The sequence below is a fragment of the Lampetra fluviatilis genome, chromosome 56, assembly GCF_964198595.1.
Source record: "Lampetra fluviatilis chromosome 56, kcLamFluv1.1, whole genome shotgun sequence".
Taxonomy (NCBI): domain Eukaryota; kingdom Metazoa; phylum Chordata; class Hyperoartia; order Petromyzontiformes; family Petromyzontidae; genus Lampetra; species Lampetra fluviatilis.
Window position 1 is genome coordinate 3,626,299 of NC_136330.1, and position 16,634 is coordinate 3,642,932.

The window sequence follows — 16,634 nt, forward strand, 5'->3', positions numbered from 1 at the left end:
CAGACACACACACAGTACACTGACACACACTGACACTCACAGACACACACACAGACACACACACAGTACACTGACACACACTGACACTCACAGACACACACACAGACACACACACACACACACAGACACACACACAGACACACAGACACACACACAGACACACACACAGACACACACACTGACACACACACAGACACACACACAGACACAGACAGACACACACAGACACACACACAGTACACTGACACACACTGACACTCACAGACACACAGACAGACACACACACAGACACACTGACACACACAGACACACACAGACAGACACAGACACACACACACACAGACACACACACACACAGACACACACAGACACACACACAGACACACACACACACACAGACACTGACACACAGACACTGACACACAGACACACACACACAGACACACACACAGATACTGACACACAGACACTGACAGACACACACACAGACACACACACAGACACAGACACACACAGACACACACAGACACACACACACAGACAGACACACTGCACCGTGTGTGTGTGTCTGTGTGTGTGTCTGTGTGTGTGATATTCATCAACACTTTCCGTGTCTGTGTGTGTCTGTGTGTGTATCTGTGTGTGTCTGTGTGTCTGTGTGATATTATTCAACACTGCTACGACTACTACACATACTAACTACGACTGCAATAGCAATGCAATACACTGGGCACGACTGCATGTGTACTGTAGGGTGTACACACAGACACACACTGCACCGTACACACTGCATGTGCCTTCTGCGACATACACACAGTGCACTAAGTGTTTCTGTGTGTGTGTCTGTGTGTACTGTGGGGTGTACACACAGACACACACACACACAAACTGCACCGTGTGTGTGTCTGTGTGTGTGTCTGTGTGATATTCATCAACACATTGCACTGTGTGTATGGTGTCATTATAATGCAGTACTGCAATAATACAGAACGATGTGTACTGCGTGGGTACAGTCTATACACTAGCAGTGCATCGCCTGTGTAACATAGTATGCGCACGTGTACTGCACGTGTACTGCACACACTGTAACGACCACGTGTGCACTGCATGTACACAACACGCACAACACCGTGATCTGCCTTGCACAATCAACACACAAAGCGTATACACAACACACACACACACGTGTGTGTACATTACACACACTGCCCATGTATTGTGTACACACTGTGCCCATATATTGTGTACACGCTGTACCCATGTATTGTGTACACGCAGTGCCCATGTATTGTGTACACACACTGCCCATGTATTGTGTACACGCTGTACCCATGTATTGTGTACACACACTGCCCATGTATTGTGTACACGCAGTGCCCATGTATTGTGTACACACACTGCCCATGTATTGTGTACACACACTGCCCATGTATTGTGTACACGCTGTACCCATGTATTGTGTACACGCAGTGCCCATGTATTGTGTACACACACTGCCCATGTATTGTGTACACGCTGTACCCATGTATTGTGTACACACACTGCCCATGTATTGTGTACACGCAGTGCCCATGTATTGTGTACACACACTGCCCATGTATTGTGTACACACTGTACCCATGTATTGTGTACACACTGTACCCATGTATTGTGTACACACTGTGCCCCATGTATTGTGTACACACACTACCCATGTATTGTGTACACTGTACCCATGTATTGTGTACACACTGTGCCCATTTATTGTGTACACACACTGCCCATGTATTGTGTACACACTGTACCCATGTATTGTGTACACACACTGTCCATGTATTGTGTACACACACTGTACCCATGTATTGTGTACACATTGTACCCATGTATTGTGTACACACATTGCCCATGTTATGTGTACACAAAGGTCCATATACAGCGTTACATCCGTTTCAATATTGACACAAATAAAAAGTGTTGTCTATTTGTTTGTGTTTCTGGGAACTTTGTAGGATGAACGTCGAGATTTGTAAGCGCACGTGGTGACCACTAAGGTCTGAATTGGTCTTTAATAAGGGGATTAACACACTGAAAATAGCATATAAAGTGTGCAATGTACACCACTATACAGCACACACAGTATACACACCATGCACCACACTATATACACACACACAAATAATCCCCGTGTAGCCTTCACAGACTGTAGGGGCAAGTGCTGTTAGCGAGCACCTATTAAGGTTCCGGCCCGGCACACGAGGGGGTGGGTGGTCAACACCACGCCCGGCCGCCTTTGTCTCCCCCAGTGGCGATGTTTCCTACACACCGCACCAGGTACTCATTTGAGGCTGAGTCGACCTAGGGGAGGCCCTGGACCGGTTCAGATAATCGTCACCGGTGGTGTTGTTGTTGGCCGTGAGCGGGAATCGAACTCGGGTCCCCAGGTTCGTAGCGCAGCGTAGCGCTAACCACTGCACCACCGCTCCCCACTACTTATGTGTGTGCGTGTACTGATGTGTGTGTGTGTGCATACACACACATCATTACACGTACACACAGCAGCACACACGCATTAGTGCTGTACACACACACACATAAGTACACGCACACACAGCAGCACACGCATTAGTGCTGTACACACACACACACATAAGTACACGCACACACAGCAGCACACGCATTAGTGCTGTACACACACACACAACAGTACACGTACACACACATTAGTGCTGTACACACACACACAACAGTACACGTACACACGCATTAGTGCTGTATACACACACACATCAGTACACACAGCACACACGCATTAGTGCTGCATACACACACACACGCATCAGTACACGTACACAGCGCAGCACACACGCATTAGTGCTGTACACACACACACAACAGTACACGTACACACGCATTAGTGCTGTACACACACACATCAGTACACGTACACAGCGCAGCACACACGCATTAGTGCTGTACACGCACACACACAACAGTACACGTACACACACATTAGTGCTGCACACACACACATCAGTACACGTACACACGCATTAGTGCTGTACACACACAACAGTACACGTACACACACGCATTAGTGCTGTACACACACACACATCAGTACACGTACACACGCATTAGTGCTGTACACACACACACAACAGTACACGTACACACACGCATTAGTGCTGTACACACACACACATCAGTACACGTACACACGCATTAGTGCTGTACACACACACACACAACAGTACACATACACACGCATTAGTGCTGTACACACACACAACAGTACACGTACACACGCATTAGTGCTGTACACACACACATCAGTACACGTACACAGCGCAGCACACACGCATTAGTGCTGTACACGCACACACACAACAGTACACGTACACACACATTAGTGCTGCACACACACACATCAGTACACGTACACACGCATTAGTGCTGTACACGCACACACACAACAGTACACGTACACACACATTAGTGCTGCACACACACACATCAGTACACGTACACACGCATTAGTGCTGTACACACACAACAGTACACGTACACACACGCATTAGTGCTGTACACACACACACATCAGTACACGTACACACGCATTAGTGCTGTACACACACACACAACAGTACACGTACACACACGCATTAGTGCTGTACACACACACACATCAGTACACGTACACACGCATTAGTGCTGTACACACACACACACAACAGTACACATACACACGCATTAGTGCTGTACACACACACAACAGTACACGTACACACGCATTAGTGCTGTACACACACACATCAGTACACGTACACAGCGCAGCACACACGCATTAGTGCTGTACACGCACACACACAACAGTACACGTACACACGCATTAGTGCTGTACACACACACATCAGTACACGTACACACCGCAGCACACACGCATTAGTGCTGCACACACACAACAGTACACGTACACACACGCATTAGTGCTGTACACACACACATCAGTACACGTACACACCGCAGCACACACGCATTAGTGCTGCACACACACACACATCAGTACACGTAGACACAGCAGCACAAGTGAAGAGGCACAGGGGAGAGGACATGGTGCCTCCGGTTAAGATTTTCCGACACCCGAGTGCCGAGGCAGCTTTGTCATTTCCCGAATTGCTTGCCTGACCTTGATGTCTGAATAAAACGTACGCCCTTGCGGTGTTCATATTAATTACGGTGTTAATTCACCACGACACTTGCTGCTATTGCTGCTGCTATATGTACAGGAACTATTACCATTGATAATTGTTTTTTTTTACCCTTTTATCTGGCAACAAAACTGACACCTTTTTATTTTACAAGGAAGTCATGTTTGCATTGACCACAATACCTGCAGTCGTAATGCAAACAAAAAACATAACTGATAATGTATGCACTGTCCTTGAAGTTGATTAGTCCACACCCGAGACAGCTTTCCTTAGAGCCTAGTCTCACATGGTGTTGGACCAGATGACGCCAAAAGGCGCACACACGTTCTGCAGATGTAGATGCCACTGGTTTTTCAAGTTCTGCAGGTGATGTTTACATCGCACACTAGGTAGTCATTTGAAGCCGAGTCGACCTAGGGGAGGCCCAGACCGGTTTAGATAATCGTCGCGGGTATTGGCCGTGAGTGCAAATCGAACTCGGCTCGCCGGATTCGTAGCGCACCGCGCTAACCGCTGCACCACCGTTCCCCACAGCCACACACACACACGCGTGTCAAACAGAATAACGTCAAATGCATCCGCGACGCGATGTCCCAATTCGTTTTGTTTCTTCACGTAGCCGCGGATTAAACCCGCCGCATCGCGTCAAGTCCATCACGATGACGACGTTCACCGACCAGGAGCTGGATTTCCTTCACAAGCACGGCAATGAGGTGGGTTGTTGTGTATGTCGAGGTGGGTGCCTGTCCAGGTCACATGCTCATCGGTGCACAGCTGTCCCATGGCCGCAGTGACAGTGTGTAGGTACTGTTACTCGTAATGAAGGGTTTCTTTATGGGTTAATAAGGTTTGTCACGTAAACAAAAAGCGCCAATTAAATTTCGAATTAAAGCTTTCGTGACTGCAGGGATTCATCTTCTTGGATCTTTCGGTAAAGTCACGTAAAAGGGAAATAAGAAAATAATAAAAATAAAACATAATACCGAAAGAACCAAGAAGAAGCGCCAATTAGTTGCTACTCCGGCACACCGCGGAGCGTTGGAGGGTGAACCCGCGACATTCACAATTTGGGCACGACATTTCGCCGGTGATTTTGCAACCAGCTTCATCAGGTGGTTTGCCAGAATTGTGAAGAAGACTTCCTGTTTGGGGGTCTTAAATAGGGCGAAGGTGATGTAATCACTGTGAGCGTATCAGATGCGAAGATCACAGGTGGGTTAATGAAGTCAGATCAATTGCAATGTATGATGTTCATCTGAGAATGTGCAGTACCTATTATTGGTTAGTTTACTCGCATTTAATCAACATACAATGTATTATGTTGATCTGAGAATGTGCAGTACCTATGAAGAGACTGCTATAATGTTGAATAAGTGACCGTCGCATATCCGGCTTGATATCCGAATATCTGACTATCGCAATATCTCCTCTCATCCGTTAGCAGCCCACACCCAGGGTAGTTTTTATCGATAGGTGCGGGAGAGTAACAAAAATCTAATCGCAAACAGCAATTCTAAAGAAATGCGTTTCTCCAATCTATGCACTTTGAAATCTAGATTGAAAACTCCCTTCCGTAGAACTGCTTTTTGTGTCTAGTTATATCGTATTCTTAGGTTTTTTCGGTAAAGTCACGTAGGTAAAAAATTTAAATTAATAAAAGTAAAATAAAATAAAAAATAAAATAATAAAAATCACGACGTTTCGGAGGCAACACAAGCTTCCGTCTTCAGGTGGAACCGTCACAGCACGATTGCTGTATGCTACTTGATACATTGCTGTATTACTTGATACAACAATCGTGCTGTGACGGTTCCACCTGAAGACGGAAGCTTGTGTTGCCTCCGAAACGTCGTGATTTTTATTATTTTATTTTATTTTACTTTTATAAATTTTCATTTTTTACCTACGTGACTTTACCGAAAAAACCTAAGAATATGAATCCTTGCAGTCACGAAAGCTTCAAATCTAGAATTAGTTGTATCGTCCTTCCCCCGCACCTCCGATGAGCAGGGTCGGCTATGTACGGTTCGAAGGAAGTTCAGTCGTTTGCTGTAAGACGTTCACAAATTTGACTGTTTCACACTCGGCAATGCATTATTAATCGCACGCGCGTGTCCCCGCTCGCCTCCAAAGTACAGTCGAGCATTTTGCCCGTGTTTAATGCGGTTTGCGATTTATTTTTGTCTCGTTTGGGCTCGGTGTGCAACTGTCATGCCCTATATGTGATCGCATATCCGAGATTCTCGCATATCCACCTATTATACCTCACTCAGTCCACTGTAAGATATTCGACGTTGTACTGTATTCGATAGCAGCACCATGGACGCAGATTTGGAACACCAATGCCGGTAGTTTTATAACGAGGCATCGATTCATCAAAACTAAAGTAAACTATTTTTTTTTATTTTACCATGTAAGGCCCACTGAGCGGTATAGCTCTTTTTAAGAAGTGACCTGACCACAAATGATAGCTCAACAAAGTGGCTTATCACGTGGAAATTTATAACAGCCAAATGCTCTCAAGCGCTCGTTTCTAAATGTGGAGGGAAAAACCGGAGGACCCAGAGAAAAATCCACACGACTACAAGGACAACACGCAAACTCCAAATATACAGCCGTCAGGGTCGGGATCGAACCCACGACCTCCTGCACACACCAGGCGAGATAGTTAACATCTCCTAGCCACCGTGGCGCCCACAAAATAACCGTGGGATTTGAACCCAGGTTTCCAGCTTCGAGGACAGCCAGGCTATCCGATACACCACGTAGCCTAGGTAACACAAAAGTGACCAATCTCATCAAATGTCAGAAGCTAAGCACGGGTAGAGCCTGGATAGTGCCTTGGATGGTTGACCACCGTACAAAAACAGGTTGCCATTGAATTTCGATTTAAAGCTTTCGTGACTGCAGGGATTCATCTTCTTGGTTCTCTGTCTTATCGACAGACCTGTTCTTCACCTGAGGACGGCTGCTTGCATTGTGGCCGAAACGTCGTGAGAATTATTTTATTATGTTTTATTATTATTATTTTATTATTTCCATTCTGCGTGACTTTACCGAAAGAACCAAGAAGAAGGTTGCCATTGGTCGCTGCTGGGGGGTACAGACATGATGGGCAGGCAATACGGATTAATCTGTTGTAATATCCTGCACATTCTCCCACATCTGTGCTGCTCACATTGACCAACCCGCACTCGTGAAGTGCGGTGGAATAACCCCGCGGCCCGCACCGCATGGCGAGGCCCTCATCCGGCAGTGGGTTGCCGGACACGTGCACGGGCCTCTAAGCTGCCGGATTCGCCGGCTCGCCAACACGGCCATCTCCGAGCAGCTCAAACCTCATCGCCCCACAGCAATTTCATTACATGCTAACACAGGGTGCTTCAAAGTGTGTTTTTTTTACACTTCCGAGAATTTGCAACAATGCCGCAAGAAAGTGTGCCTCCGGGCTCTGGAGACCACCCGGAGAAGATTCCAGGGCTGTGCGTTGACAACGATGGCGAACAAGTGGGGGAGACTGTTTGACTTTTTGAAGCTATTAACGTTACATTTGTTATCATGTTGCAGCGTATCATCCGTTCTTTTTTGATTAAAAGCGATAGTCCCATATGAGTGTTAACATTTTTCTTGAAGCACCCTGTATAATGGAAAGCCCCCCTAAAGGGAACGTGATTCGTCGGGAGCAGGTGGTTAAACACATTCCTGCGGAGGCAGCTGGTAGGAACGTTGGGTTGCTCGGTCAATGGCCAGGGTCAACGGCGGCATGGTGTATTCCGCAAATATGCCCGACTGTGGTGATTATGATGGTGGTGCTGGTGACGATGCTGATAATACTGTCAGTGGTGATAATGCGGATGATGATTGATGTCTGTGCTGATGATGATTGATACTGATGATGATGATGGTCATGATCGTGGTAATGATGGTGCTGGTGATTATGATAATTATGCTGATGTTTGTAATGATGATGATGGTGGTGGTGTTGAAGATGTTGGTGGTTCTCATGCTGGTATGTATTTCGATTTAAAGCTTTCGTGACTGCAGGGATTCATCTTCTTGGTTCTTTCGGTAAAGTCACGTAGAATGGAAATAATAAAATAATAAAATAAAACATAATAAAATAATTCCACGACGTTTCGGCCACAACGCAAGCAGCCGTCCTCAGGTGGAGACAGACTCTGTCGCCTCGACAGACCTGCTCTTTACCTGAGGACGGCTGCTTGCGTTGTGGCCGAAACGTCGTGAGAATTCTTTTATTATGTTTTATTTTTATTACATTATTATTTCCATTATACGTGACTTTACCGAAAGAACCAAGAAGATGCTGGTATGTATTATGTTGGTGCCGCCGCTGGTGCTGATGGTGGTTGATCGCTAGTCTGCCGCCCATTGTCACGTACAGGTGTGCAGGATCATCTGGCTGGGTCTGTACGACGAGCGGTCGTCTCTTGCGCCCGACTTCAAGGACCCGCAGAAAGCCAAGGAGTTCCTGCAGGAAAAATACGAGAAGAAGAAGTGGTGAGTGCGGAGGGCGCGTCGCTGTTGCGATGCTCTGCCGCCAATCATTGCTGCTTCACGTGGAATTCGGCACCCTAAGTCGACAGCCGCGTTCTGTATGTGTGTGTTAATTCCTCGGTGCCATTCTTGCTTGAGAACCGCCGAAATAGGCAAAGATGTGGATTCGGCGCATTCTTCGAGGTTGTATGTACGTTGAACTTCTTTCGCACCACCGTACGTGGTTAAAGATGTTACCGTACAACAGAAACCAATCGTAAAACACTGATCGTGACATGCACGTGAATCCGATGCCGTGTAAAACGATGTTAAGAATCAAAACTATTTGATGGATTACTGCATCGTCCCTCTCTATTTAAAAAAAGTGGTTTGTGTCTCAAACGGCCATTGACGTGCTACCCACCTAATGTTTACAGCCCTGAATTAGTGGTGGAAATTACACATCCCTGTGGTTGGAGTGAATCTATCCGTATGACGAACACTGTTGACTTCTCCACAAATTGTTACCTATTTTATCTACCCTGGCGGGATGATGGGCTGAGACAACCCCCAACCAGGATTTGAACTTGCGACCTTCAGATTTTGTGAGCCGCTCGCTCTACCGCAGATCCGGACACGTACAAATCTGAATCTTTATTTGGACTGCAGGAGGAATCCGATGAGCTATGAAGCTCTTTTTCACAGATGTCCAGTGAAGTCAAATCAGTCTGGTCGACCGAGTCCTCAACCTCTGATTAACACGGTTGGCTACGTACGGTGCGAAGGAAATTCAACATACATACATATTCCCATCGAGATATACATATACTTCCAGAGACGCATAGAGATACATAGACTCCCAGAGACAACAACAACCACTAAGTGGTGGTGACGTCACCACGACGCTTGTGCCAGGCCATGTGCACCTTGAGGCCACGTGAAGTGTCGAACGACCGCTGGCAGGAGGTCATGGGGCAGACCCAGCAGGTGCCACGGGTCGACTGACTGAAACGACCGTGATGACTGGCTGATGCACCACCTGTGCCCCCTACTCTGCCAACTGTGTGTCCCAGAGACACACAGACTCCCAGACACATAGAGACACGAAAGAGCCCCTTAGAGACACGTAGAGATTAGCACGATTGGCTACGTACGGTGCGAAGGAAGTTCAACATGCGGACGTGCGTGGCTGCTGCATTGGCATTGGTGCACAAGCGCTGTTAACAAATAAAACAAAAACTCTACACATTCGTTAATGACGCAAATCAAGGCGGCGTTATTGACTCGTGCGCATTTTTTCACTTCAGATTTACTGTGCACGGCGATCCGTTTACGGACACCCCGCTTAAATAATATGGATAAATTACGGAGATCAACGACATTTTACTTGGAAGCCTTTGGCACGGCTCCCACCAATCCCGATTTACATCCTGAAAAACACTCGACAAATAATGGTTCAATAATATTTGTTATTACTTACGCTCATAAGCCACTGGAGCTATGCACTTTTAAATCATCTAGATTTAAAACCCATTTCTTTAGAACTGCCTTTTGTGTTTAGTTTGTTGTCCTTCCCCGATGAGAAACGGTTGGCTACGTACGGTGCGAAAGAAGTTCAACATACATACATAGAGACCCATAGACTCGCACAGAAACCCATAGACTCGTCATACAGAGACCCACGGAGTCGCACACTGCGCCGCGCGCTTCTGCGGCCGTCTGGAACGTTCTTCCTCGCATACGGTACGCGCGTACAGACTCGCTCTCGTAGCTGACACGCCCCGCCAGGTGACCATCCCCGCCTCTGCCCGTTGTTACCCCCCCCCAACCCACCCCCGCAGGTTCGTGGCGCCCGAGCAGGCGCGCACCGTGGCGGCGTTGCACGCGTCGCTCTCGGGCTCCTCCGCCAGCAGCGGCAGCAGCACCCCCGAGGTGCGGCCGCTCCGATGCGCGGGGCCCGCCGGGTCGAGCACGCCGACGCTCGACGGGCTGCGGCACACGCCCACGCAGGTGCGGGGAACGACGCTGACGCAGCCGCCACGCCGGCCAGCCCGCCACTCTGCCACCCTGCCACTCTACCAATCCACCATCCCACCACTCCACCACCCCACCACCCCACCACCCCACCACCCCACCACTCCACCACCCCACCACCCCACCACCCCACCACCACCCCACCACTCCACCACCCCGCCACTCCACCACTCCACCACCCCACCACTCCACCACCCCGCCACTCCACCACTCCACCACCCCACCACCCCACCACTCCACCACCCCACCACTCCACCACCCCGCCACTCCACCACTCCACCACCCCACCACCCCACCACCCCACCACTCCACCACCCCACCACTCCACCACTCCACCACCCCACCACCCCACCACCCCACCACTCCACCACCCCACCACTCCACCACTCCACCACCCCACCACTCCACCACCCCACCACCCCACCACCCCACCACTCCACCACCCCACCACCCCACCACCCCACCACTCCACCACCCCACCACCCCACCACTCCACCACCCCACCACTCCACCACCCCACCACTCCACCACCCCACCACCCCACCACTCCACAACCCCACCACCCCACCACCCCACCACCCCACCACCCCACCACTCCACCACCCCACCACTCCACCACCCCACCACTCCACCACCCCACCACCCCACCACTCCACCACCCCACCACTCCACCACCCCACCACCCCACCACTCCACCACCCCACCACTCCACCACCCCACCACTCCACCACCCCACCACCCCACCACCCCACCACCCCACCACTCCACAACCCCACCACCCCACCACCCCACCACCCCACCACCCCACGACTCCACCACTCCACCACCCCACCACCCCACCGCTCCACCACCCCACCACTCCACCACCCCACCACTCCACCACCCCACCACTCCACCACTCCACCACTCCACCACCCCACCACTCCACCACCCCACCACTCCACCCCACCACCCCACCACCCTGCCACTTCGTGTGTGTGTCTGTGTCAATGTGCGGTGGCGCAGTGGTTAGCGCGCTGCGCTACAAACCCGGCAACCCGTGCTTGATTCCTGCTCGGGGCCACCAACATCAGTGACGATTATCTGAACCGGTCCTGAGCCTCCCCAAGGTTCGACTCGGCCTCAAATGAGTACCCTGCGCGATGTGTAAAAAAACATCGCCACTGGGGAGACAAAGGCGGTCGGGCGTGGTGCTGGCCACCCACCCCCTCGTGTGCCGTGCCGGCCTTCAAAGGCGCTGCTCGCTAACAGCACTTGCCCCGTCAATCTGTTAAGTCTATACGGGGGATCTCTGTCTTTGTTCTGTGAGCGGCTTACCTTTAGGTCACGTGACTTACCGGCAGCGCAGGTAATTGGCTACAGCGGCAAATTAGACCTGAACGGGCAGGTGGTGGTGGTGGTGGGGGCACTTTGGGCGTAATCGCAACCCCCCCCAGCCCCCCACAAATTAAAAACGTCGAGTGCACGCCAGATTTACAATGCGGTCACGGGGCAATCGTCACTGCCAAGTAAACACTGCAGCGTGGCGAGATGCCAGCCGTAAGGCTGATAAGATGTGTGAAGTACGCGAAGAAATACAGGGTGTTTCAAATAGATGGACACAGCACTTGCCCCGACAGTCTGTTAAGGTTACACGGGGGATCTTTGTCTTTCGTGTCGACGTCCCCCAGTCTCCCGTAGTGAGCCGCCCGCACGCTCTCCCACCCGCTCACTCCCGTCGACCGGCCCCGTTTGAGCTGACGGAGGACCTGCCAGGGGATCCGTTCGGCACCTCGACTCAACCTCCTCCTCCGCCACCGCCACCACCGCCTCCGCCGGGCAGCGCCTTTCCCGGCTTCCCCTCCATCGTTGCCGGTGAGGAACGCGCTCCACCTGCCGCTTGACAGTGATACGGTACGTTGAATGATACGGTAACGCGGAATGATATAGTAATGTGGCGGCTTACCGTCATCTCAGTTTTTTGTACTGCCATGGGGTAACTGCGGGCCGATTTGTATAACTCGAATGTGATTTGGCAGTTCGTCGCTTAACGCGGTTTTCACTTCACGTGGCACTTTTCAGTACTGCATCTCAGAGGTCGCAATCGGGTACCCGATACCCGTACCCTACCCGATACCCGGCTACCCGTACCCGGCCGGGTACGGGTACCCGTTTGCGACCCTGGTGCGGCCGGGTACGGGTACGGGTACGTCGTGAGTCACTGGTCAGTAAACGTTTGTCACTCATTTCGGGTAGGGTACGGGTAGGGTACGGGTACCCGAACTCCGGCCGGGTAGGGGTACGGGTACCCATTTGCGACCCTGGTGCGGCCGGGTATGGGTACGGGTAAGGAATCAAAACCCGTTTGCGACCTCTGCTGCATCTACAAGCGCGTTAAACGAGGGATCGCTCTTGACTGGCACCTTTCATAATTAATCCAAAACTTATGCTACGATATTTCTGCAGAGGGGAAGTAATACCGGCGCTTCTACGTTGAAGTTTGGACCACTGCACAGTGGTATCCTACTAAAATAGTCTTTAAATTGTTCAGGCTTTTTTGGCTAAATTTAAATGCACAATTATTAAAATTATTCGAAATGCATATTTTTTTAAGTACAGGGAACAGGAATTTTTAAAGTTTTTTTTTTGTTTGTTTTATGATAGAACCCTGGGCTCACAGCAGAGAGACGTTATCTTATTTATTTAAAATATATAAACCGCGGATGTTGTTAAATTGTAACATTAATAGCGTTCATTTAAAGGCACGCAGTTAAAGGAAGGAAGCCACTGTGTCACGATTTTATTACGTGCATTGCTTTATGATTTCAGAACACTTGGGATTGCTTTTTTATCTTTCCCTTGGCATTGCCTACAGCAGAGGTCGCAAACGAGTTTTGATTCCTTACCCGTACCCGGCCGCACCAGGGTCGCAAATGGGTACCCGTACCCGGCCGTACCCGTACCCTACCCGTACCCAGCCGGGTAGGGGTAGCCGGGTATCGGGTAGGGTACGGGTATCGGGTACCTGGTTGCGACCTCTGGCCCACAGTCTACAATTTTTTTAAATTAACATTACCATCACGACGTTTGTTTTTCAAAGTGAACTTTTGTAAACGTCTAAAGTAAGTAAAACATTTTTTTATTACGAATTCTTAATGAGTTCAGTCCAGTGCGCATCGATCACACATTGATCACACATCGATCACACATCGATCACACATCGATCACACATCGATCACACATCGATCACACATCGATCACACATTGATCACACATTGATCACATTGACGTAGGCTCTCTGAACCACCGGTTTTAAGTCTCTTGCAGAACTGGCTCCGACTCAGGGATGGATCCCGAACGTGAGCCGGTAGCGTGTTCCAGCTCGTTGAGCCGGAGACCCCCAAAACTGAGCTGGCCATTTTAGTTCCCCCCCACCAAACCCCACCCCCCCCCCGCCCTCCATGATACTTTCCGCTGCTTTAGACCGCACGATTGACACGGACGCGTAGCTTGCGCACGAACGCCCCAACGGCCGTTTCCATCGCACCTTTTTCTGTCTGTCTGTCGCACGTGGCCGCAAAGGCGAGCTCTTGCAAAGCGTGACGGCGTCGCACCGGGGGTGGGCATTTATTTCCCCTGCCCCTGTGGGGGGCGGGGGGTTGGGGAGCTTTCAAAACCACCGGATCTGTGAGTGCGGTAACATTTTCAAGCCAAGCTGCACGTTGTTTGGCAATGTGTTTTTTAATGAATCGGCTATGTGTGTGATCTCAAAGTTATGTGGAATCCCTCCCCGTAGAGCAGAGGTCGCAAACGGGTTTTGATTCCTTACCCGTACCCGTACCCGGCCGCACCAGGGTCGCAAACGGGTACCCGTACCCGGCCGCACCAGGGTCGCAAACGGGTACCCGTACCCGTACCCATACCCGGCCGTACCCGTACCCTACCCGTACCCGACTGGGTACGGGTACCCGGCTGGGTACGGGTAGGGTGACTTTACCGAAATAACCTAAGAGTTAGTTGTTTTAATTTATTTTATAAAAAAAAAAAATGTTTTACCTACGTGACTTTACCGAAAAAAATCAAAGAGCATCACCTCTCAATGTTTGTATTTTCAGGCTCCGGAGGCTCGAACTTTGCAAACTTCGATTCGTTCGGAGGGTCAGGTTCTTCGGGCAGCTACGCACCTTTTCCCAAAAGCGGACACCCGGTCCGGGCTCAGAGCACAGGTGAGAGAGCCTCTGGCTCAATCTCTCTTCCCACAACCGCCCTTTTGTTGCACTGACCTGAGTGTCACACTACATATATATAAATATGCAATGATTATTTGCCCAGGAAAGCCACGCTGAATCCGATGGCTCCTTTTGCGAGAGGCTCCTTGCAGCTTTGTGGGTTGTTTGGTCAACACCAATGACATTCTTACGTAACTGGAAAATCGGGAGAAAAATCGACTGCAGAGCGGGGAGGGAGGGGGGGCAGAACGTACAAACGCCACCCAAGAAAGAAAGATGCCCGGGTCAGGAAGTGAACCCATTTCCTTCTTGCTGCAGAGCGCAAGTTGTTACTGCTGCGTCACTCTGCCACCTAAAGGTCAAGGGGTCACCGTTAAAATGAGTCCGTTTAACACGTGGTAAGAGACTTTCGCGACCAATATTATCCGTAATAGAGGGGTTTTTTTGGGTTAGATCGCGTAAATATAAATGTGTCGTTTAAACCTGCCACCACCACCCGACACAGCCAAATTATTGAGGTGTGACACGTAAAAACAAACCGTGCCAATTAGTTACTAGTTCAGCACTAGCCGGTTGTGTGTTGGCGAGTATCGCCGGACTGCGTGCGTGTGTGACAAAAAAAAGTAGCTATGCTTGATTTCAGTGTCAGATATTACATACACTACATTATACACTACATACGGGGGGGGGGGGGGGGGCGGGGGGGTAGGCAGAACGTACAAATGTGTGTTGTCTTTCTCTTTTGCTCTCGTGGTTTTTTTGTCGTCGTCGTCGCCGCGTTCGCGGGAGCTTTTTTAACGTCGCCGTCCTATTTCCCCGCTGTGTGTGTGTGGGTTTTTTTTGGGTTCGGGAAAAACTCTGCGCCCACACGACGGAGCCCCCCCCCCACCCCCCCGTGTAGCCAGTAGGCGATGTCGCCTCGTGCCGCCACCCCCGGCCGCCCCACACAAAGCAGGTGAACGCCACCCCCCCCCCCCCCCCCGTGAACCCCACGTGCCCCCCAGCCCCCCGGCCCCCCCACCCCCCCGTGTAGAACGGCCGCCCCCCCCCTGCAACTCCCCCCCCCCCCTGCCCCCCTCTGCCCCCCCGCCCACCCTTCCCTGGCAAGTGGCAGGTGAAAAATCACAAAGCGAGCATTTATCAACCACACGGTGTCCCCCGACCGCTCCAGTTGAAGCGTCCAGGGGCTTCATTGCAGCCGTGTCTATCCGGAGCGGAGAGTAAATCGTCTCGTGGCACACCACGTCAAGTATTCCTCTCGTTATCGTTGTTGATATTGATCACGTGCCCACTCCGGTCCACCAGTGAACCCTATGGACGCCACATTTAACCTTTTCATTGTTCTCTTATATGATTGATTTTTCCGCATATTTGAAAAAAAAAATTTTACTCGCAAACCCGCGCGTCTTTAGGACGTGGCCGTCCGTTCGTCGCTTCCCAGCCAGCCAGCAAAACTTTTTTTTCTTTCAAATTCTTATACGGAGCCCTGCCTCTTTCCACCTTTCTCTTGCCTTCCGTGAATTGTCTATCCCAAGTCGTCTTGATGGCCCCGCGTTGTCTCCGTGGCTATCCGTACTCCCTGCACTGCACCTCACCCACTGCCCCCATCCCCCCCTCTCTCTCTCCCTGTTTCTCTCTTCCCACCTCGCATACTCGCTCTCCCTTTCCCATGTCAATCTCCCTTGCCTCTCACGAATCCTCCCTCCCCGCT

At 50.5% G+C, this 16,634-nt stretch overlaps 1 protein-coding gene across 12 annotated transcripts in view; it reads left to right on the plus strand.

Moving 5' to 3' along the window:
* Nucleotides 1-16,634, plus strand: part of LOC144950093 (uncharacterized) — a 40,708-nt gene that overhangs the window by 422 nt on the left and 23,652 nt on the right. For 9 of the 12 annotated variants that reach the window (XR_013640346.1, XM_078880129.1, XM_078880130.1 and 6 more), the window contains exons 2-7: nt 4,807-4,900; nt 8,590-8,705; nt 10,523-10,691; nt 12,386-12,569; nt 14,810-14,920; nt 15,825-15,878. Coding sequence is in view for 11 of the 12 variants with exons in the window: in XM_078880129.1 (XP_078736255.1) it covers nt 4,807-4,900; nt 8,590-8,705; nt 10,523-10,691; nt 12,386-12,569; nt 14,810-14,920; nt 15,825-15,878 (728 nt within the window). In the remaining variant the exon portion in view is untranslated. The remainder of the gene's footprint in view (nt 1-4,806; nt 4,901-8,589; nt 8,706-10,522; nt 10,692-12,385; nt 12,570-14,809; nt 14,921-15,824; nt 15,879-16,634) is intronic. The other 3 variants (XM_078880125.1, XM_078880126.1, XM_078880128.1) reach the window with 1 other exon arrangement.